The 24910-nt window shown below is 43.0% G+C and overlaps 1 protein-coding gene across 6 annotated transcripts in view; it reads right to left on the bottom strand.

Moving 5' to 3' along the window:
* Slc8a1 (solute carrier family 8 member A1) overlaps window positions 1-24910 on the bottom strand; it is a 332595-nt gene that overhangs the window by 29999 nt on the left and 277686 nt on the right. For 5 of the 6 annotated variants that reach the window (XM_059248257.1, XM_059248260.1, XM_059248259.1 and 2 more), the window contains one exon: window positions 2218-3880. In XM_059248257.1, coding sequence (XP_059104240.1) covers window positions 3504-3880 — 377 coding nt within the window. In that variant the 3' untranslated portion in view covers window positions 2218-3503. Of the gene's footprint in view, window positions 1-2217; window positions 3881-24910 lie in introns of those variants that run through there. The other variant, XM_059248261.1, reaches the window with a different exon arrangement.

The raw sequence follows: 24910 nt of genomic DNA, 5'->3' as shown, positions 1-24910 counted from the left end.
TAATACTAAGTGGGCAATCTGCTTGTCCCTTGGGAAGTAACTGTTCTTCCAATAACCATTGTGATGGACTACATGATTTCGTATACCGTGATGTGTGCTGAAAGTTGCCTGACCATTCATAGTTTGAGTCCATGTTCTTGGGTGCAGAAAGCAAGAAGATAGAGTTAAACTAAAAGGTGAGAAAGCAGTGGAAACAAGGCACATCCAATCTTGGCCACAGCATCACAGGACAGACAGATACTCAGACCCCATGTGCCACTCTTGGGACATTTAAATGAGAACACTGCATGACCAAAGAGCTAATGTTTGCTCAACCCTGAATTCTGGCTGTCTCCTTTCCCATGGATGAGGATACCACGTGCACAATGATACCTTTTTGGTCTTTATTTCTTCAGAACATAAAAACAAACAATGGAGAATGGAGTAGGTGATCATGAGGGGAGGCATTCCACAGAACAGACTCTGCTGTGCCGCTGGTGATGAAATCACAAACAATTAGAAACTTTATTATTTTTTTTCCGTGTCAATAATGTGTACCAATTTTAAGGAACAGCACTGTGAGTGCCTGTCCTCCTACAGCTGTGCACAATACACACAAAATAAAATAATCAAACAAATAAGATGAAATCATTTTACACATAATAATTAACAACCCTGAACATCCAGAATCATATTTTCCCTACAGCATGAAGACTGAACAGGCAAACAAACCAAAAAACTTGAACTTGAAACTGACCAACAGCAAGAATTTCTTGGGAAGTTCTCTGTGAAAATTCACTCCAGGATAATTGACATTCCAAAGATGGAATGTAAAACAAACAAACAAACAAAACAAAACAAAACAGTGCAAAACCTTTCTAATGTTTTAATCATGTATATCCTTGGACTGTATTTACTGAGTAGTTCTAGGCTAGCTTTCCACTTTTAAAATCTAAAATGAAGTTAAAAAAAATCAAAACAAGATGGGTTAGAATGTATCACCGAGGGTCACCGGTGTCACCAATGTTGGCAGGCTGTGGTATCTTGTTATGGAAAGGTATCATTGCCACATAGATTAAAAACAGGTTAACCCTGTCTTCTCAGTGATTTCGGTCACCACCATGATTACCCTGCCTGGTCTAAAGTAGGAAGATGAACAAACCTACCAGTTGGCCAAGGCTGAAGAGTACTTTTCCAAAGCTAAACATTACATTCTTTCAAGAAAAAAACATGAGCATTTGGTCAACTGCTTTTGTTGTGCAATTTTAATGTGATTGTGTGAAAAAGAAGTCATAATTATTTTTCTCTTGCAAGATAAAACCCTCTCAGTATGGTTAGGTCAACTCTTACTATTTGAATAAGAATCCCATCCACTATGTACCGCCTCAGGGCGGGAATCTGGGCTGTCTTGGTCACTGTTCAGCTACCAGGAGGTAGTATATTACCTGGCCTATTGAATGGGTAACAGGTATCTAACTATTCACTCAGTCACTAAAATGTTTATTAAATAATGGACAGCTACGATCACAGTGGAAGAAGAGAAAGGAGGTCTCAGCAACATTTACTTAAGTATCTTTGAATCAATGCAAAGGGCCACGGAGGTCTCAGAGAAGTCTCTGAGAAGATGGGCGAAGCCATTCCATTTTCCCTCATTAGTGGAATCACAACTTTTGGAATGTTGGGTTTTTCTTTGCTCTTTGGTATTTTTGAATAGAAAGAGCTGTTTGCTTCAAAGGGTTAGCGATCCCCTGTGTAATCCTCTCGGGAGGAGGCCTCGGTCCCTTTGACTCATCTCCTCTTTGCTTCACACACAGGGGACTTTAAGGGGCCTACTGGTCACCCTGGTTTCCTTTCCACTCGGGAGCTGCTAATGAATTCAGGGTCTGGAAGGTGAATGAAGCAGGGCTCAAAATGGCCTTCTACATACAAAAATAAAACGAAGTAGCACTATCCACCTTCTGTGCCAGACAGAGAAGATGTGCAATAAATACTTTGGGGGAGGGGTAGTGTGGGAAAAAGTGGCTCTCAAAGTCCAGGCACATCCAAAGGTTCCACTTTTCTCCCCAGCCTCTCTCTTTGGCCTGCCTGAATTAATGATGGGTGAATCTTGGAGGCCTCTGATACGTTCTACATGGCTAAAATCCCATGGAGATCTCTGTAGTTTTCCTGCGGTCCTCTCAATAACTTTAATCTCTCCTCACATGGACAATTATTGCTTCTTAGATATGAACGTGCAGATTCATGAACATTAAGCCATTTTCTTTTTTTTTTCCCTACTGGTATTCAAACTCAGTAACAACTCAAAAGTAACAACTCAGGTGAAAGGAAAACTCACTTATGTCTTCAATGTCCAATCAACGTTGCTGAATGGGAGAACGGTATTTGCTATACTCTACTATATACAGATACTCTTTGTTTTATTTGTTTTTTTTTTTTTTTTGTCCATGCACTGTGTAATGGGGATCACAACAACATTCCCAAACAGGCACATGAAGGAGGGCAAATGTTCAGTCATGACTGGAACAGGATTGTGCAAGCCATGGAAAATAAAACGGATGGAAAAATCCCAGGCAACAGCAACGTGGTACCTGGACACACGTGGTGACCAAAAGGATAATAGATTTCTTTCTTTCTTTCTTTTTTTCTTTTTTGGATGGGATTAATCTTCCTGCTTGCAGGGGGTTGGGTGGTGGGCAGGAGGAGGTCTGGGATGGGATACCTGGGGAATTAGCTGGGCTGGAAGGAATAAAGGTCTTGCTAATCACAGTTCAGAGCTCAAGAGGTTAAGGGATGAAGAGTTCTGTGTGTTCCTGGGAATCTAGGCACGTTATCCCTGTGCCTGTTGAACAAGACTGCCAGGCACCATTTCCTTAGCTACGTCTAGAACCATTGCTTTTCCTGGCTCCATTTCAGTTCCCATGCTTTGCTTCCTTGAGGCCAGGTCGCCTCTGTTCACATCTCGGAGATAAGCAGAAAATGTGGTAACATAGTAAAGACGTGGCTTCTTTCTTCTTCCATGCCCAGATCCTTCCTTAATCCAAAGTAATGTGTAAAGTGTTTGGAGGAGGTGAGGAGAGAATCGTAATGACGTCCATACCGATCCCACATCCATTCACCTTTGGGTGGATCACCGCTTCCCATAAAGAGAAGTAGGATCCTGGCTCTCCAAACGGAACAAGGTAAAACCAAACGCCAACCGCCACCTCCCCAACCCCACTGGGAACAAAACAAAACAAGAAAAACAAATAAAAGCCTCAACCGTTTATGAACTTGGAGAGAGTCCAGCCCTTCTAGGCTGAGATGCAAGATGGCCCTGCCTCCACGCCTTGTTCAACACGATGATGCCCCGGGAATGGGAGATGGTGGTTTCTGACTTCCGCCCTAGTACAGAGTATGCTCTTGAAGCTGGATTCCATCAGCAGGTTAAGTGAACATGACCAATGTCAGTTTCCTCTGTTCATTATACATAATTTTTTTATGTATATATATGTATATATATAAATTTACTATATCTGATCGTTCCTTTAGAAGCCTTTTATGTGGCAGTAGGCCTCCAGGGAGGAGAAGAAAATGTACAAGAGCCACAGGAGCACAAACAGGCAGGATGTGAGGAGCTTGGCAGTCCGGGGCCCACCCAGCTCACCTCCTATTTCTGGCCTCCGCCGATACAGCAGCACCCCCACGTTGATGAATGCAAAAATGGTGAAGAGCGTGACTGAGAAAGCTAGGGTGCCAGGTGACACTCTGAACTGTTCCCCGTTGGCTGCATGGTAGATGGCAGCAATGGACCAGGCCACGCCGATTCCCAGGAAGACATTCACAGCATTGCTTCCAGTGACGTTGCCGATGGAGGCATCTGCGTACTGGTCCTGGGTGGCTGCTACTTTGCTGGCAAATGTGTCTGCAGGAGAAAGAAGAAGAAGAAAAAAAAAGGCCATGACACTGAGTTAACCTCACATGCATGCCCATGGGGTGCCAGGAGCTTCTACTGTGTAGTCTAGACTCAAGCCCAGAGTAGTCTGTTGTGTCTCTTTGAGTCAGTCTTCTGGTCAAAGGAACAGAGCATAGACATCAGGAGTCAAGGGCTTGGTGCTGCCTGTGTTACCAACAGAGAAAGTCCTGTGAGTCAATTTCTTTATCCACAGATATTATAGTTCTTTGTCCACTGGGCTTACATGGCAGTTTTTTTTTTTTTTCTTTCTGAAGTGTTCATAGCCCAAGTTATATCAAAATCCAATGGGGGCCTTCAAAAGACTGACTATTGGCAGGCTCCATCCAGCTGTTCTTGGTCATAATCCCTGGGGCCCAGAAATCTATTTTCACAGAATCCCGCAAGATTTCTAGGTCACTACGCGTTGAAAACGGTTGCTGGAGGGTATTACTAAAATGCTGGATCAGCAGCTATTGCTTACAGATGAGCAGGGCTAACATGTCAGGAGAGAGTTTCCTAAGATCAAGGAGCAAGTCAATACTGCAACTGAAAAGAATCAGACTGGAATCATAGCTGACATTTGCCTAGAGCCCCGAGAATAGGAAAGTAGGTTCACCTGTTTGACAGTATTGATTGTGATAATAATAATAGGCCATGAAATGAGGCCTAAAGATGATACACACACAGCAGGCGCCATGTCACACGGCTGAGAGGAAATGGTGGTGAATTTGGGGCATCTGCCTCCTGCCTTCAAGACTCACTCCATTATCATGTTCACTGTACCATCTTAACCCTCGCCGTGCCACAGACACCAGTAGGTATCCTCGAAGCTCTCTGTTGGCCAACACTCTGCACTGTGCCATTTTGTGAAGACAGGGACGTCATGGCTCACGAGAGGGCAAGTTTTTGGATAGCAATAGCTTATTAGCACACAGAGGTTTCTAATCCTCCTTTACAATGAACTTTGGGACCCTAGGCCTCAGTTGTTCATCTGTGGAATGGGATACTGATACTCACTTAGACTTGATGTTTTTAAGATGGGAGAGAATATGGAAAATGATGTTTACACTTCTTGGTCAGGGTAGGTAGCTTTCTGTTGTTTTGTAGAGATAATAAAACTAGAGTCATCTGGATTAGTTTACAAGTTGGGATGGGTTGAGCTATGGTCCCACTTGTTAATTAGGAAGATATTCCATTTCTGGCCTGTGTGATGCCTAGTTCCTGACAATGAGGATTTTTTTCAGGGCTGGTGAGATGGCTCAATGGATAAAGGTACCTGTAGTGCAAGCCTGCTGTCCTGAGTTCAATCCTTGGAACCTGTGTAAAAACCTAACTCTCCAAAGTTGTCATCCTCAATTTCCACACCCATGAGATGGCATGAACCCTCTCCACATACATACACTCTGTATCACATACACACTCATCACACACACACACACACACACACACACACACACACACACACACTCACACACAGCCATTTTCATCGTCCCTGTAAAGAATCATAAGCAACACGCTCATAATGGATGTCCATAATGGCCGCACACTGAATTCCCATTTGTAGCTTTAGTGATGGTGAGTGTTGTAGGACTACCAGCTTCTGAGCCCCATGGGTGCCTTGCAGGCTCTGGCAGGCAAGTAGCCACGTGATACTTGAATCAATGTCTCCTTTCTGCTCCTATTCTGTCATCAACATCCTTATGAATAAACTTCCATGGGAACAATGTGAAAAGCGTGCATGTTCACATCATCCTGTAGCTCTGCTGCTTTGTAATGTGGAAGGAAGTTATTTAGGTTGCCCAGAGCCTACTGCACCTGTATATCACATTCTTTCTAAAGGGGAGCTTGCTGTGTGATGTTCTGTATGCTGTGAATATGTTTTGGTCTGATTGGTTGATAAATAAAACACTGATTGGCCAGTAGCCAGGCAGGAAGTATAGGTGGGGCAAGCAGACAAGGAGAATTCTGGGAAGAGGAAGGCTGAGTCAGGAGTCACCAGCCAGACACAGAGGAAGCAAGATGTGAAGGCAGAACTGAGAAAAGGTACCCAGCCATGTGGCTAAACATAAATAAGTATTATGGGTTAATTTAAGTGTAAGAGCTAGTCAGTAATAAGTCAGAGCTAATGGCCATACAGTTTATAATTAATATAAGCCTCTGTGTGTTTACTTGGGTCCAAGCGGCTCTGGGACTGGTGGGTGACAGATTTGTCTTGACTGGGGGTCAGGTGGGACACAGGAAAACTTCCAACTACAGGAGTTGGTCAGCCCTGAGGGCCCGTTTTACTGACTCTGATCACTGTCTATGATGGATGGTAGATTTTATGTGTCTTCTAAAACTAAAGAGATGAAGAAAAGCACTACGTACTCCGTATAATGTACACAGGTTATGTGTATATTCTCATTTAACCCTCTCATGGTCTGATAGCTACATGCAATTATTCCATTTTTTTTTTTTTTTTGTAATTTTGGAATCTCTGATGTCATCTTATGATTCTTGGATAAGGGTCCTGGACAGAGGAAAAATTTTTAGGCCAACATGATTTCAGGGTCCATTCCCAGCCCACACCACACTGCCTATCCCAGGAAGACCAAAGGTTTCTTTCTCCTTAGTTTGTTACAAGTCCCTTTGTTCCTTCTACCCAGAAACTTTGAAGCAGGTTTTCATCAAAGAGCTTTCTCTGTTTCGAGGGGAAGAAGCCTGAGAAGGCACAGACCATCTGCTAATCCACCTTTTGGATTTGCTCTGCCTTCTTTTGCATTTGCCATTACACAGAGCAGCTCCACCAGGAGCCTCGGAGATGGGGGGATAAAGCAAGCCAGACACATCCTAATGGTCTCTGCATTTCATTATCAAAAGTTATTGGAGCTGCTGATGCTGAAGCCGCCTAAAAGAAACAAAGTTTTATGCTTTTCTTCTCCAAGGGCAGCCAGTGTAATGGAACAAAGAGATAAAGAATCAAGAGGCCATGGTGGGAGAAAGCAGCTTAGGGGAGAGTGCCTACTGGGGAGCCCCTGAACCTTGTTCTGATCTCCAGTGACTGCCATCACTGTCTGGTGGTGACAGGTGGCCAACCAAGTGAAGTGGGGCAGTCGGAGGAGGAGAGATTCCCTTCTGATGCAGGGACAGGTTACAAAGCAGTCCTCCTCCCCTGACATGTGGTTCCAGGGGTCCTACCTCCTCCACTCTGCAGGGGAAAAGAATATAGTCCAAGATTCAGGTATCCAGGGGAGCTGACCACCCAAGCTGGTCATGTTTGCTGGGTTGGAGAGCATGCCAAGTTCTGTGGCAATTTCCAGTGTTGCTGTTTTTCAATAGCCTGTTTATGTGAATATTGTGTGAACATTCCAATTTGTAACAACAGGTTCTGATTTCAAATACTTTTCTCTAGAGTCCCTGACAATTAGGAGCCCAAATTACTGACTTGCTGCATAAATAAAACATGTTCTGGGCCTTCTTGAGTCTGGTAGGTTTTATTTACCTGGGTTATTCACTGGGCCATTTGTCTATTTTTATTTTCAATTCAGAGCTGTGTAATAACATTGAAAGAATGTATGCAAGTCCAAATCATTAATCATGACTGTGATAGCTAGCCATAGCTTAGGTTTCCAAATGCCACACAATGGGGTCTTCCCAAATCACCCTCTATTGCTTCTTTGGTGCTGTGTGCACAGAACAGCATCCCACACACCATATATTAGAGTGTGATAAACCCTACCTGGAGCACTGAGCCTATAATCTGACTGTGGTTGAACAAGACAAGTGCTGATCTACAAAGAAAAAGCCAAGAAACAACTACTGCCTTGGTTTTGGAAGGGGGGGGGTAATGCTGGGAGGTTGGCTCACCAAACATAGAGACAGAGGAATCAGATTTCCATTGCCATTCACATACATTCAGACATGTTGATGACAGCATACATCTACTTTTATACATGCATACCCCCAGCCAGCTTCTCATGCTGTAATTCCCATCTTGAGCACCAATGAGTTGTAACCTAGTTGTAAAGTCTACAACATTTAGTCCTGTTAGTCTGGATGACTATAAATCAGGAAGAGGGAAGGTTTCCAGGAATTAAACCCAACATCAGAAAGTTAGGTCATAACTGTCCTTTGTAGGGCTGTTTCCAGTTCACTTTATATAGCCAAGACATCAGGTCAGCATACAAGAATAACTCCCTGTTTTCTTCCAGGACTTATTTTTTTTCTTAACCTGGATCTCTTCAACTTTATAGTTACTTAAACATCTCTCTTGGAAATGGCCGTCCTTACAACGTCACAGGTGGGACATAGGCTTCTCTGCTATAATTCAAGAGTGTCACTTCACCTCAGAGGGCTTATCTTATTCTCTATGGTTTGAAGACAACCGCCCAGTTCCAAAGTGATTTGTACTTAGGAGGGACTTTTCTGGAGCCCAGCTCCATGGTGGAGATACGGTTATTTCTCCTTCAGCACATACAGATTGCGGACACTCTAAGACACGGTCCATGATATACGGAGGTTCATGGTGTCAAAGGAGGAGGCAGCTCACCAGGGAGATACTCTTGCAGCTATCTGAAGGCTCCTTTGTAAGCCATACCCCTTCCCGTTCCAGTTTCCTCATCTAAAAATGAAGAATCCAGAAGATCTCTAAACCGCTAACACTGCTGTTTATTGGGTGGTCCACACACTATACCAGCATATTAAGTTCACTGTGGGATTTCTTCTACATTTTAGATGTGACCAATTGCTTCTGTTAGAAATACTAGCGGTTCAAGGAAGGAAGATTTTCAGACCTGAAGCCCTTGCACTGACCAAGATGTTATTAGTTTTAATAAAATTAAACCACACAACCCAGCCTTTTTATCTTTTGACATTAGGTAGAAAGCATTGGTAAATGTATTATCTCCCGCCTTTATGTGGGAAGCTACAGTGTAAATGGGATAGAGGAAACTTCGTCTCAAAGGCTGTGGTTCATTTTAGTAGTGTTTTCATATCAGTGGCATCAGACGTGGGGAAACCTTTGCTTACAAAATGTATATTTGGGATCCACTCTAGGCTAATTTACTTAAACCCTATAGAAAAAGGATTTAGGAATACACCTTTTTTAACAAGTACTTTAGTTCCACAGCTAGAGAGCCACAGTCCTATGATTCTGAAATAAGAGGACAGGCTGCTAGTGCCCACGGTGTGGGGTCTTGCTAGGAGGCATGGATGCTGATGTTCGGGGGAAGCAGCTAGTCAGAGGTGGGGGGCAGCTGGAGTCTCTTGGAAATCTTGATGCCCCAGATATGATAGTCATTTTACTCATAAAACAACTTGGGTGGTCCCGGTGACGGTGCTGGGGCTGCCTAACCGTCATCTCACCCTGAGTTATGCTTCGTGCTTATTTATTTATTTATTTTTAAAAAACACCAGTATTTCTGCACAGCTACCCTGAAAAGCCAGTGGTGGTGGTGGGAAGGGAGGGGAGGGATCTTCCTAAATGAACTAGATTCTGGCTCCTCTTCCTAGAGGAGGAAAGGTAGGGTGTATCTACCTGGAGGCTTTGAAGGGAAGTGAGTCATCACGAGTGGAATCTAATGAGTGCTTAACATCACTAGCTGATTCTATAAGGCAGCAGAGTCAGAGACCCTGTAAGTGTCCGGGAGCCGCCAGTCTTCATGCTGATGCTTCTAAACTTTCGGGAGCCGTAACAAATGCCTTTTGTCAGAGAAACTTCGCAACTTTACAGTCCCCTGCTTTTAAATATGATCACATAAAAATTATTCTCACAAATGAAAGCAACTCTTACTTTTAGAGTTTCGGAAGACCCAAGTCATCAAAAGTCATTAGAGGTCTAGCTAAGCCTACCATCTTCCAAATGGCTGTAATGCAGCGCTGTTTAAGCATTACATAGGCATGCTCCTCTGTCCTTTTCTCCCTTCCTGGTCCTCTGCCTCCCTCTCAAGAATTCAGGCAGAAATAATCTATTCTGGTGTTAATTCTTCTGTCATCGCTAGCCAGACATAAACAGGCTTTAGCTTCTGGTTAGAGTTAGTTGTGACATTTATATACCCAAGTAAATATGGATGCCTCCCCCTCCCCCATTTCACTGGTTCACGTGAAAGCAATCCATATTTAGCCTCCAAGCAGAGTGCCAGAAACCAGAGAATTACAATTGACTGATTAACTTTGAGTAAGGAAAAGGATTGTAAAAGCTAAGTCAAGGGTGGAGATGAGGTGGGGGAGCCCTCAAACTTTCTGCCTATAAAAGCTGTCCTTAAAGAGATTGAGAAAGATATGGAGATAGTTACTAAAAACTCAAGAGGTTGCATGTTGTCAAGATCAAAGTTCCTGCTGTTTGTCATTTTTATCCCCAGGGGCAAATTGGAATCAGCAGGACGACTTTGGGAAAGGGCAACTTGCTGGGTCCCCCGGACTCTGCTTACTAGTCTGGGGTAGGGCCACAGCATGGACAGTTTTAAAGGTTTCACAAGCATTAGCCACTGGTGTCCATGGCTTCTTCCTCCCTGAAAGGAAGACAAGCAACTCCCCTAGGCTAAACCGGCAAGATTTCCGATGGGATGGCTCTGATGTCACCAGCAAAGTGAGCTGCCTTTGCTATCAAATGACAAATTATTTCTCATTTTGATTTGTTAACGTGAATGCAAGCATTTTGCAAAGGTACTCCTGGGCCTTAGATTTCCTACCATATATCTGACGCTCTGGAGTTAAAGCTCAAAGAAAGAAGTTCCCATTCAAAGAGGGAAAGAAAAGGAGTTTATATTTCAGGGTACACAAAGTGAAGAAAAGGAAGAGCACAAACAATTTAATCATCTTTCCAAAATGTACTTTCATACATATTCTCAGCTGAAAATGGCAATCCTCTAATCTATCGCACTCAAACAGGGTAGTTTTTAAGTGAAATGTTCATAAATTCTTTTTTTTTTTTTTTTTTTTTTTTTGGTTTTTCGAGACAGGGATTCTCTGTGTAGCTTTGCGCCTTTCCTGGGACTCACTTGGTAGTCCAGGCTGGCCTCGAACTCACAGAGATCCTCCTGGCTCTGCCTCCCGAGTGCTGGGATTAAAGGTGTGCGCCACCACCGCCCGGCCTCATAAATTCTTGAAAGGACCCTAAAATAGACTCTTCCTCCGTGGAACTCCTAGGTTCCTGGCACTTGGTAAAATTTGGTAAAAAATCCCTGGCTCTGTTTTTTTCCTTGCTGAATACATATCCTGAGCATTTTATTTTTTAAAAGATTTTATTTGCATTTCTTTGATTGTGCGCATGTGGGAAGGGGGATTATGCACATGAATGCAGTGTCTGCAGAGGTTGAGAGACCACCGGGCCCCTTTGACCCGGGGCTGCAGGCAGTTGTAAGCCCTTGGATGTGAGTGCTGGGAACAGAACTGTTTACCTTTAAGAACAGTGCACACTCCTAACTGCTGAACCAGCTGTCTCTTTAGCCCCATCTCGAATCTTTAAGATGGCCCTGATGGCTGACTTGGAATGGGAATTGCTTTATTTATTTAAATTTCTTGGTCACTCACTCCGTCTTCTCTCTGGTTCTAAAGAAACCCTGAACAAACTAGCCGAGTTTGCAGATAACCAGTGCTAGTCCTCTCTCGCTGTCTCTGGAGATTTTCCTGTGGGTCTGAAGTAGACCGGACTATATGTGCTTGCCGCCTTGGTACCCTCGCTTTTGAGTCCCATTTGTTTATTGCAAGAAATAAAAAAGTCATATATATAACAATGTGCTGTGGGATGGTCTGTACGGAGAATGTGTTGCTCTGATTGGTTAATAAATAAAACACTGATTGGCCAATAGCCAGGCAGGAAGTATAGGCGGGGCTAACAGAGAGGAGAAATGAGGAAACAGAAAAGCAGAGAGAGAGGCAGGACTAACAGAGAGGAGAACTGAGGGAACAGGAAAACAGAGAGAGAGACCTGTGAGCCGCCGCCATGACAAGCGAGATGTAAGGTATCAGTAAGCCAGGAGCCACGTGGCAACTTATGGATTAATAGAAATGGGTTAATTTAAGATAGAAAAAGTAGATAACAAGAAGCCTGATATGGCCATACAGTTTATAAATAATATAAGCATCTGAGTGATTATTTTATACGTGGGTTGAGGGACTGCAGGGGCTTGGTGGGACCTGGGGAGAAGCTCTCCAGCTACAACAATGTCTGAAATTCCAATATGTATTTGATCAAGCAAGGGGTGTGAGGTACACTGATGTGAGAGAGGTCCTTTGGCTCTTTTTAAACGTTATGGGCAGGCAGCTGAACGATGATGGTGTCTGTTCATCAGGGAGATATTTACCAAATGGAGGCTAAGGGAGGTGGCTGGTAGGTTCACCTGAATCAGTGTAACTCTGTGGGTGGCCACTATTACTACTGAGGAACCCTGGTCCTAACTGACATGATCTACATAATTCAGGTTTGGTAGCAAGGAGCCAAGCTGTGGAGACAGATCTGGCCCTGCTCTCTTTTTCCGTGAACTGACTATGTTAATTCAGGATGATTGATCTCAAAGGCCTCTGAAAACCTCATTTGTAAATTGGGTAAAATGTTAGCGCTCATTTGTATGGATGTTAAAGAGTGATCTTACAAAGCAATGTAAAAAGGCCTCGCCTGGTACCTGGAAGATGGTAGTTGTAGAAAAAAAGAAAACAAAAAACAAAAACAACCCCCCAAGAAAACTCCAGTATCTATTATTACGTTTTCAGAACTTTTTGTTCCATCAACAGCAGAGATTATGGTGATGACATGCATCACAGTTTCCTTCAGTAAGGTGATTGGGGCTAATAGATTTTCTGTTGGATGATGGGAGAATGTATTTTGGTCTGCGATGTCTAGAAATGGTGGTAGCAATGGAGACAATAGTGAACATTTATTTGGGCTTACTAGGTTAAGCATTATACATGGATTCCCACTTAATGTAGACCACCCTGTAATGTGTACACCTACTATTACCTTTATTTTATAGATAAGACAAATAAAGTGTAAAGAGGAAGGGATGTGCTCAAAGTTACATTTACCAATGGGAGGCGAAGCTGAGATTCATTACAAAGGAGTAGGGCTGTTGTAGGAGATTCACTTGTGTTTTTACTCAGAGACTGCCAATGGAGTCAGGCCTTGGTTCAGAGGGCACAGTCCACATTTAGCTGGCAGGAGTGGACCATAGAGTTCTCTGGCAGACTCAGGGAACATGGACACACAAGAGGAATATAGAGGGCCCAAAGGAGATTGGGAAGGCCTTTTGGAGCAGGGAAGCATGGAGAGTAGAGGTCTCTGGTCGTTTCCTCTGTTGCTCTGTGAATCTACCAGGTTTTACCCTAATATCTGACTCCTGATCATTTTTTTTATTAATAAACCAATAAAAGAAAAATGTCATATCTGGCACCCAATGTAGGGCTCAAAAATCCAAACATAGGGGCTGAAAAAGCTACAAAAAGTTCTGAACAAGAAGCCAGATGTGGATTCCTAGTTCTGCAGTCTCCCAGGCAGGCCAGTGTCAGAGGCGCATGAGAGATGCCAGGAGACACAAAACAAGCAAGACACACAGAAAGAGAGGTTACAGCCATGTGGCAGCACATAGATTAATAAAAGTAGGTTAATTTAAAGTTCTAAGAGCTAGTTAGGAACAAGCCTAAGCTAAAGGCTGAGCTTTCATAGTTGATTAAAAAGTCCTTGTGTTGTTATTCGGGAGCTGGCTGGCTGGACAAAAAGAGACCCATCCATTACATAGGGCTTTGGCTGGAGGCCAGATTCCTTCATCGTCAGTCCTGGGGGGCAACTAAAAAGACTAGACCACGAACACATCATAAAACTGAAAAGAGCTGAAAGAAAATACCAAGAACCCTTGTCTCATCTGCCATCAACTGTAACTACCCAATGTTACAATAGCTGCACATGAGAAAGAAAATGAATAAAATCGTTTTCTGTGGAAGCACCAGATCAGCTTCTTAAGCAAAATACTATACTGAAAAGGGCTAGAAACAGGCTAAAAGGGAGCTGCTTTCATGGAAGGCCCTCTGATCTTCTAGAACTTTAGGAGAGTAGTAACTGACATCAAAGTCATTGCTCAGTCCTTGATTTCTTGGATCATGTTTATGTTGTCTCTCTCTGCAATACCCCCAAACAGGCATGAGTAAACCTTTTTTAAATAGAACCAGGGTTCTCATAATTCTACATTTGAAGTATGATTCTATTACTTGTATTATGAAACTTACGGAGTCTATGAGAGTATAAATTCAGTTTGAACTAATTCAGCAGCATTTGGCTGATTTTGAAAAGGGAAAAGAAAACATATTTGGGTCTCCAACACATAGGGGCATTACTAGTTGTCATCTCATGCCAGCTGGTTTGTGATATAGAAACTCACTTTCTGTTTCTAAGATAATCCAGGCCCAGCTTCTCTCTCTCTCTCTCTCTCTCTCTCTCTCTCTCTCTCTCTCACCTATAGGGCTGTGATGGAACTTCCTGGTCAGCTCAGTTACTGTAGCAATTGACCCTGTGAATCTAGACAGCACATTAGACACCCAACATGTTCCTTTGTCCTGGGGATAATTATTCCACCCAGACGTGTCTTTGTTCATTTTAAGTCTGGATAAATATGGACACCACTTAAGGTAAGCAAATGGAGGCAACAAACAGAAGACGTCAGTGTTTAACCTCCATCAACACTTGGATGGGAGGGGGTAGGTGACATTCAAGGACAGGTGTTCTGGAGGGGATACTGAAACGTTTTGGTGATTTAAGTGTTGAGTTCACATTTGGCTGTGATTTGGTGTGGATCCCAGAATTAGCTCATTCCTGCATAAGTGTACATAACTATGTGAGGTGAGAACACAAAGGTGCCGATCAAAAGCCTAAGAGCTCACGCACCGTTCCAGCACTTCTGCAGATTTAGAAATGGAACTAAAGTTGGGAATAAGTCGAGCAGGTGTATAAGTCTGTATAAAGTCTTCCTTAATGCAGAGTTTTTAAATGTTAGAGGAAAATTTGGAAAACTGACTTGTCCAATATCTTTGATAAAATAAATTGTTACTTCATATAATATTTTACAACTCTTAAAATCATAAGAGTACTCTAAGTGTTCATGACACACTATTATTCAGTGACAAAGCAGGTCATGTGATACACGTAAGATTAGTTTGTTTAAAAAGTGAGGGTCAATAAGTTAGATAGACTTGTGTGAATATTTTTGTGCAATTTCTTTAAACATTACAGAAATTTAAAATTTGAAAGCTACCGGAATGTTAATTGATGGCGAGACTGAATATTTCACAGCTCATTAATATTCCCTGTCTTATTTACAAAGGACGTGTATTGTTATTTGTGTTATTAAAAGGCTCATAATAAATATAGACACTAAAAATAGGCTTATAAGCAATACAGTTTATCTACAAGAATGAGAGTTGGGTTTAAGAATTTTTTTCTGGTACTTTTGGCTGTTCCAATGGTCAGAGTTAAGCCAGGCAGATGGAAGGCATCATACATACAACATACAGAATGGAAGTGTTTAAAGGGTATAGAGGCTGAGGAGGGGGTTGCATAAGAGACCAAATGGGGGGGCATCCTGGCCATCAGGGCTTAGCTTGGAGCTTAGGTTCAGGAATGTGTCCAGGATAGGGCAAGTTACAAAGAAGAGCAGATTTTTTTTCTTTCTTGAAAAAAAAATCATTTTTTTCCTTTTTTAAGACAGGGTTAAGTCTTACGATATAGCACTGGCTGGTTCAAAACTAGTTATGTAGCCCAGGCTGCCCTTCCATTCACAGAGATTTGCTTATGTCTGCCTCACAAGTACTGGGATTAAAGGCTAGGACCATTGTGCTCAGCTGAGGAGCATGACCTTTAAAGAAACGTCACCAACAGAGAGCCTCTGTGTCTCCGATTCCTTGTGTCTTCATTTTGTACCCTGTGTTACAGATACCTTATATTTTATTGACCAATCTGTATGTTCTGTTGATTGCATTGCACAGAATTGCTCTGCATAGTCACTTGACCTCATTAAAAAAACTTTTATAGGCTTGCTAAGAGATCTGTACCTTTGAGATACTTGAGAAAGAAACACAATGCCTGCATCTTTCAGCCTTTATACTTGGGATCCTTCTAGATGTATAATTAGTACTACAAACACTACACGGGATGCCCAGGACATCCAATGGGTTGAACCCACCTGTCTCTTTCCCACTCACCCAGAACAATAGCCCTGGATACTTAATGCCTGCTGGCAAACATCTTCTAATCTTACAGATGCATGCCCATTTCAGAGCACTGACACAGCTGTCATGTGATTTTTCCTGCTTTCACCAACAATTATGAGGTGAGTTGGACAGCTGCCCTTAGCTTCACATCACCCTCACCCCCAAGGGGAAAACAGTATCTTTTCATCACTTTCCTAGATCGTGACCCATGTTTGGCACTGATAAACCTCTGTATTATCTAACTTTCGGAGCATCTGTGAGTATTAAAGTGATTAAGTTACACAAAATTACTTTCTAGTCAATGAAACCACACCAGTGTAGCTGACATTGAAACATTTCGTCGTTGTGTGTATTAATTTGAAATAGTCTACCCTTAGGAAATCATCATTAATAATTCATGCCTTGGTGGGATCATGTTTCGATATTTTCAAAGCCAGAAATAACCTAGAATATTTAGTATGGAGGGAATCAAGGAGGTTAGGGAGAAAAAATCCAGGGCACTGGGGAGAGCAGCTGTGGTAGACGTGAAATGAGAGTAGTATCTTCCAGAGAGAGAAGAAAACACTAAGTGATCAAAGGCATTATGTGAAATGGGAAGCTTAGAAAATGTAATACGTTCCCATAGCTTTAAAGACTAGACCTGTCAGTGTAAGTCTGTGGGAAAGGCTAAAGGCTTACGTGTAAGTGTCAGTGATTAGTGGTCTAAGGAGTTGACCTGCCCTATTCAAACGTTGCCCCACCCCCACGTAAAGACTGTTCTATGACATCATAGTTTGTTTTATTTTCTTCTCAACAGCTTCTATCTTCATTCCTAAGTGCCATGCCCAGAAATGGGGTACAGGCTCCCTGGAATTCCCTACATCCCTCTACTGCTCTCTTGTGAAGTTCTGCCTAGTGCTTAGTGGGTCCTTGTGAGATATTTCTAGAACGAATGAGGGGGAAGGGATGCAGAGTAGCCTGAAGCCACTCCCTGCTTATATGCTACTTCCTTTCTTTGAATATCTTTGAAAACTGGTACAGCCCTCTTTTTTGAATGCCTTTAAGACGAGTGCAGAAGAAAGACAACTTGAGTTTTTTCATGGAAGAGTGCCATGTTATTTCACAAATCATTTTAGGCTTCCTAGTTATTTATGGGTCTTGTCAGGCAATTTTTACAGATTTTTATGCTTATTTCTTGTCACTAAAAATCCACCATAGACTCAGGACAACAATATTTGATTTTAGAAAACGTACTGATAGCAACATCTTCTGTATCAACTTCTCTTTACTGACTAAACGCAGGACTCCAGAAGCACAGAGCTTGGGGCAGGTAGCACCTCCAAGGATTTCTGGAGCAGGGCCATAGCAATTGCTCACGCCCACACAAGCATCCTTACCCTCAGATCCCCATCTGACAGACAAGCTACCTTTGGGGGCTCTCATTGCCAGTTTCAGCTATCCGAAGCCTCAGCAAGAAGGGCATTTTCATGACCGTTTTGGTACAACTGTGCTTTCTTTGTTATTCTGTAAATACAACTCAGGAACGGCAGGCTGTAATTAGTCCTCTGCTGAGCCTGGCTGCAGACCCTATTGGGGATCATTTTTGTTTGGAACTGCAGAGAGTTTTGCTGTTTGTCTTGACCCATGATGTTATACTATGATAACCTAATAATAGCTTGTAATTTATGAGAGACCATGTCCCAAAGCCGCCCCCCCCCCCCCAGATTCCAGAGGAGGGAAAAAAAGAAAACAAGAATAATACAGTTTTCTGATAGCAAATAATAGAGCACAAATCAGCCATCTACTTTTTGTGCTTGACATACAGGATTTATATTTGCTGAGCTAAATGAAGGTCATCCAAATACAGCCACTCCCCATTTTAAGCATCTTTGGGATCACGTGCTGGAAAAGGTGTCTATATCATGGGAGGCACTTTGTGGATTTAACTTTTAGAATGAAGCAGGGTATATAAACAAGTAATATGAAGTTTATGCAGAATGTAAGGTCTGTGTGCTGGGGGAGCAAAGATGGTACCCAGCTGGCATTGCCCATAAATGCCAAGCACCATGGCTTCATATTTATACCATACATTATTCCAAATAGATACCAACATTCTTTTATACCCATGTGTGAGATTTACCTTTCAAATTCAGTGAGCATTGTTTTTGCGCTCTTTTCTAAAAACACCAATGAGCCTAAATTCACTCTTTTGTTCACACTGTCATGGGACACGGTAAGATAGTTACACCTTCTTATAGCCTAATGTTTCTTTCTTCTTAGGCGTTTGATAGCAGTGTAGAATTCCTTGTACAGGGCAAGGAGCCAGTGGTTCCTGATGGATAAGTCCTGGCTTCTGTATTCTCTCCCTAATGTTTGGGATGGATTTGTACTAATAAGAGGACCAAAAGGGTGACACCTTGAGGCCACCAGGAGGAGCGTGAAAAGCTGAAGTAATGGCATGGGGCTTCTTGACACTGTGTTTTGATCAACAGACTGAAGTGGCCAAAGACATTCACACTTACATAACGTTAATCAAGGAGGAGTGATGTTGATTCTACGCATCACTGTGTAAGTTTTCCCCCTCGTAAACAATAATGACTGAGTTAATAGTACTCCTGGGGAGAAGGTATTTGGATTGTTCTCAAGATGTTCAAATCTATAGATGCACGAAGCAATAAAGATGGAAATACCCCACACAGAGTTGTGAGATGTCCGGCGAGAAGAACTTTTAGACACCTTTAAAAGTTTGCAGTAAATTCTACCCTTCTGTACTGTTCGAGGAAAGACAATTACAGGAAGATGGAGATCCCAAGTTTTTATATTGACATTTCCTCAGTGCTAACTCGGAAAAGACAGACCAGTAGAGTCAGAAACTGTGTGAGGGCTTGCTCGAGGCTGAAGGAAGAAACCAAGATTATCTGTAAATAGTGAGGGACCTTATTGGGATCATTCAATGCCACAAAACAGGAGTAGGATAAAAGATGGCATAACCCAGTGAACTTACTAAACAGTCACTATGGACTGTTCTTCAAATGTGTGAATTTTATATTTGTAAGTAATGCCTCAGTAAAGTGTTAAAATTGTAGAACAGAGAAGTGGTCTTTGAAATTTTTCATTACCTTGTCTTCAAATGTAAAGAGAAAGAAAGAGAACACCAACCAAGGCACCATTCTAAGTCATTTGCCACAGGCCTGCACGCTTGTTGAACTTCGGGGAGCTAAGGGGACTGATGTCCTTATTCTACATGACGTTTGCCTCTTGTGACCTGTCCCTAAGACAGAAAGAAGTGGGGATTTACATTCACTCACAACACCCAAGAATCACAACGGGATTTCAAGCATAAGAAGATGTGCACACATGGGTCAGCATGCACACATACACACATAGCATCTCATTTCTACTGACGCCCTTGCTTTGACTGGCAGAGAGTATAGTATGTTAAGTCTCAGATAAGACAGAATGGAATATTTTTAGCTCCTCTTATCCTGCGATTCTAACGAGGCTGAGTGAAATTGGCTGGCATGCGATTGGGCTCTAACCCAAAGCCTCTGCAAGGCTTCAGGCTGGCATGACACATGCTGAGGATCTCTGCTCCCTGCACTGCCTCCTGAGAGATGACGTCATTGCCATCCTCCTGGTCACCATCCAGACTTGTGTTCAATACCAGGCGTTTTTACAGGATGGGGGAAAAATTAAGTTCAGTAACTGCTAATGGGACGCTTGAAAGTTTTCTTGAAAGACATGTAATGCGGACTAAATGCAGAAAAAATAAAGGCTGCAAGTAGTTCTGAAGTGGATCTCCCAGGTGCTTACACGTGTTCCGGGCTCTCTGTACTGTCTCTTTTGCAGAGTGTTTCATTCTAGAGCCAGAGGCAGCCGCGGTATGGGCGACAGAACAGTTCTTAGGAAATCTGGTGTCCAGCCATCTTTTGTTTCGCTGTCTCTGTCAAGTTTTGCTTCTTTAAGTTTCGTTCAACCCCAATTACATCACTTAAATGCGGGTGACTGCTCCTGGCTGCCGAGGGGTTAAGATAGGGTCTCTAAGAAAGCCTCCAGAGTGACTAATGCTGCCTTGGGGCAGCTTCTCTGGCATGGTCCCTGGGTGGCCTTGCCTCTAGCCTGACTGTAGGCCTGACAGTCCCTTTTGAGCTGTTCTGACCTTTCTTGGTAGTAAAGACACTGGCTGTCTAATGTTAGAGTATCAGGAGAGTAAACACTCCTGCCGGATGTAGCCTCGGGGGGGAGGGGGGGGGGAGCCGACACCATGTCCGCTGGGGAATCTAGGCAGCGGGTGGACCGTTTGGACAGGAAATGTTTACCATCTAACTAGGTATGCACACACACTGTAGGGTGGCTCTCCTTGAGCATGCGTGTCTGACTTGAGGTGCCAGCGTTCCGAGGCTCAAGCTCACGAAGATGCAGTACAATTGCAGGACACAAAGACCCTAGGGATTCCCACTCACCCAAAGCCCCAGTACACTGTGTCAAGGGAGACCGGCCTATCATTTATGTAGTTATCCATGCTTTGATAGGTCTGGGGCTAAATACCCCGGGAGGACTCAACTTTTTAACTAGCAGAATGAATGAGAAGAATAAAAGAGACTGAACATTTCTTTTTGTGTCTGCTTTGCCTGGTGCCAGGTCCTTTAAAGAGAGGTGATTCTCACAACAGTTCTGTGAGAGATATTTTCAATTTTTTCCCCCTGGTGTATATCTTCATATGGGTTCACATACATGAACCCATGCATGCATATAAAGGCCTGAGGTTGACATCAGAAGTCTTCCTCAGTAGCTCTCTGTCTTATTCATTGAGTCAGGGTCTCTCACTGTACCCCAAGCTTGCTGATTAGTCTAGTCTAGCTGGCCAGCTTGCCCCGGGGGTCTCCTGTCTCCACATTCTGAACACTGGAATTGCAGATTTCCTAATCCTCACCCTCCTGTTTGCAAGACAAGCACTTTAAATGCTCAACCACGTCCTTATTTGAGAGAGATTATTATTATTTTTGTTATTGTTGTTGTTGTCTAAGTCAGGTCAGGAAAGCAAGGCTTACAGGCATCAAACAATGTGCCTCCACAGTGCTTCATGCACAATAGTAAGTGGGGGAGGGAAGGATGGTTTCCATTCCGGTCCACCTGACTCATCAGCTCACATTCTTTTATATCAACCTGTCTGTGAGCTCTGCACCAACATCAAGTCTTTTTGAATGCGATGCAAGAGGAAACTGAGCCAATATGACTCCCTGCTCTTCTCTATAGAGCTCAGATGGCCGCTGATTTAGAATGGCTGGGTATGATTTCCCACTGAGAGGTGCTTTGCTTGGATAGAGTGTTGTCCTGTCCCCTTCTGGTCCAGTCTCTGTGGTTAAGCAAAGGGCAGACTGAACGAGTTTCTTGACAAATCCTTGGACAGTTGCTCACTCTCAATCTCCTGGAGGTTGACTTCCAAAGCTATCAGCAATCCTTTTCTTGTCTGTTGGGAGAGCATCCTGAATCTCTCTGGGCTCCACCTGCCCACATCTAGACAGCTGTGTACTACTGGCAGCTGGACCTAGCCTTGCAATGATTAAAAACAAGGCTTCACATGCATTAGCTGTATGTGTCTGTGCTGATGAGGAATGTCTTGGCATTTTGTTTATCACTAGCTATTTCAGAGCTGAATAATGATAAGAGTTTCCAGTAGACCAAGCTTTAAAATGTTGACTTTTAAAATAATGAGTACAGGATTATAAAGACAAGTCTTTACTAACTTCTGAAATTGTTTGAAACATAAACCCTACTATCTGATTTTTATTCCAAAGGGAATAACAGCCTGGGATCAAGAGCTTGCATATAACCCCAGGATGGCATGTTTTAAAAGTACAAAATGTCAAAAATGAGGCACAGAGAAATGAATAATTCCAGGAAAATTGTAAGTCACAGGGGAAAGAGTGTGTATACTTTAAATATCTGTTCAAAATGGCATTGCAGGATGGCTAAGAACTGTATTATCAGTTCCACAAACTCCATCCATCTGAACTTTAAGTGTGGACAAATAATTTATTCTCTTAACCTGGTGAAACATGAAAGCCTTGGTGTTCACTCTCTTGTGGGTTTGTCTTTAGGAAGGGCCACCACCGTCTGCAACTGTAGATGTGGTACCTCAGACATTTCCATGGTGACATTGAGATTTGCGTCTCTCTGAGATAGTAATATGACTTCGGCTACATACAAGATATTTTAAGGCCCACCAAGAAATAAAGCAACATGATGTGGAAAATGATAGGATACTTCTTACTTAAATATCACATAGAATACGTTAGTTCTGAGAGCCATTAGACGCTAGGAAATTAAAAACTGAAACATAGACCATTAGTGAGTAATTTTTGTTGTAAAGAGATCACAAAAATAGTATGTTTTTAAGCACAGGGGAAAACAAATTGAACAAGCTCACTTTTAGGAGCAGGAGCAAGGGACAAAATATACAAGCCGAGGTTGCAAGGGAGCAGCACCATATCACTGAAAAATGAGATCATAGGCACTGTGAATAGAGTACACACATCTCACACCCACTTGGAGCTTTATGGTCACCTGCAAAATTTCCTCTCTTGCTCATAACTTTTTCCATTTGTCATCACTTTCTGATGACCTCCAATCCTTCTGACATTGTTCAGAAGTGATCTTGGCATCAGTTCTGAGATAATTAATTCCCGCACCGTATGTTAGTGTTCAGAGCATATTATTTACTCCTCTAATCAATTATATCTGAACTGCCATGTAGCATTACTGCCCATTTTTCAGGTATGAGAGCTAAGGCACAGAGAGTCCAGACACCTCTTGGGCCCACACTGTGAATAACAGGACAGAGACCTGAACTGAACTCCTGGTGCACATCGGCACTGCAGGGAGAGAACATGGTGGACAGTCAATAGAATCAGCTTCATCCCAAATTCTTTCGTGGTATTTAAGAATCTGAGGGTGCTATCATTCAAAAATGATATAAAGCCCCCCGCCCCCCCAAAAAATAAGAGCTTATGTTTGCGAATTTTTCTATATACAAACCGAAAAAAAAAAGTTCAAAGCCATCTAGAATTGTATTTCCTTTCATGTCTTAAAACCTCCAGAGGGAAATAATTCCTACATGACATATTTCAAAGGATAAAGGGATAGTCAGAGCACTAAAGGAAATAGAAAATCTTACAGTGCCGGAGGCTAAAAGACAGCCTAGAATGCCCATGCTCTGGAAATGCTCTGGTCTCTAGTGAGCAGCTGGCAGCGGGAAGCTTGAGGGGACAGTAGGCAAGCGTCAGGGTACAGACCGGCCGATAGACTGCAGAAAGACCAAGGCCAGGCTTTGGGGGTGGGAGGCAGAATACTTGCAACTGCTCAATCTCTAAGAGGTTTCCTTGTAATACCAGAAGAATGTTTCCTTCTGTCTGAATCCAATGTAAACAAGAGGGAAAGGAAAAGCCTGTATCTAGAATCCAGGCTATGAAGCAGACTGTCTTGGCCCCACAGACAGGATTTATCCGAGTAAATTTCTGCGAGTGAAATGTCCAATCAAGAGAGGCCTCTCAGTTTCAACAGGCTGATAGCCAAGAGTTTTTGCTCTTGCGTCCTCGTTGAATCTTGAGTTTCCTTTTCTTTAGAAACAGAGGGACGTGATGTAGTTTTGGACTAAGGGGACAACAGAGTATACCAAAACATTTAAAAGTAGTGGTCTGAGTTCTGGGTCTTAGGAGCAGGAATCATAGGAGAGAAAAGAAGAAGCAGAGGCAAAAATTTGTCTTGTTGCTCGACACAGTTTCCGCTACACACAAAAGTATGAATGAGAAAGAGACGTTTCTCCTCCGAGATCCTCTGCGCCTTTCGGCTTTGCCCTTTGCCCTCTACAGCAACGGCTTTCTCAGATGTGCTCTGTCCCCCAGGAGCCAGCCACACTCTGAAAGATTCTGTATTTGTCTTCCTCCATAATCAGAGATGCTTAGCAGTCTCTAGAGAGCTTTAGGAAGAGTCTGACTGAGTCAATTAATGCTAATGAGTAAATGCCTGGTTTGCCCATTCGTGTGTGTGTGTGTGTGTGTGTGTGTGTGTGTGTGTGTGTGTGTTAGTTAGATAATAATAACGTACAAGAACAAAACCAAGAGGTCAGTGAGATGCATTAGTAGGTAAATGTGTAAATGAAGCCACCAAGACTGATGACTTAAGATTGAGAAAGGAGAAAACAGACTTCCACAATTTGTCTACACAGAGAGACAGAGAGAGAGAGAGAGAGAGAGAGAGGGGGGGGGGGAGGGGGAGGGGAGAGGGAGAGGGAGAGGGAGAGGGAGAGGGAGAGAGAGAATAAATAAAAATGTAGTGAACGGAAAAGAACCTCAACCCTCATGAAGTAATAAAGCTGAGTGGTCTGCTTGACACTTGGAGGTTACCAATTAAGGTTAAACACAATTGTCGATGAGCAAACAGTTCTGTGCACATGAAGGGGAAGAGTGTTTCACAGCCAGTGAGACCCTGAGATAGCAACTAACTCAGTTGTGGAGAACCGAAACAGAGTAGCAAGCCCAAAGCACAGTGGGCAGAGGGAACAGAGGGGCATGTCATGGAATGGCTAGATGACGTCAGTCTGCAAGGGAGACTGATGCCTCTGAGCTTTACCCTAAGTGAGACCATAAGCAGTACTTTGGTCTGCTTTACTTCTTCAAAAGATCCCCCGTAGAAGCAGAGAGACAGGCAGGAGGCAGAAGTGGGGGGGGGCAGTTATGTGGACCCATTAATTACATGTTAGATGGAAGGCATGCTGGAGTTGAAGATGAAGGAAAAATAAGAATCAAGGCCTCCTGGGCAGATGATGATATTGGTTTTTCTGAAAAGGTC

The sequence above is a fragment of the Peromyscus eremicus genome, chromosome 22 (assembly GCF_949786415.1).
Source record: "Peromyscus eremicus chromosome 22, PerEre_H2_v1, whole genome shotgun sequence".
Taxonomy (NCBI): Eukaryota; Metazoa; Chordata; class Mammalia; order Rodentia; family Cricetidae; genus Peromyscus; species Peromyscus eremicus.
Note: the sequence above shows the minus strand (reverse complement) of the source record. Positions and strands in the feature narration are given on the sequence as shown.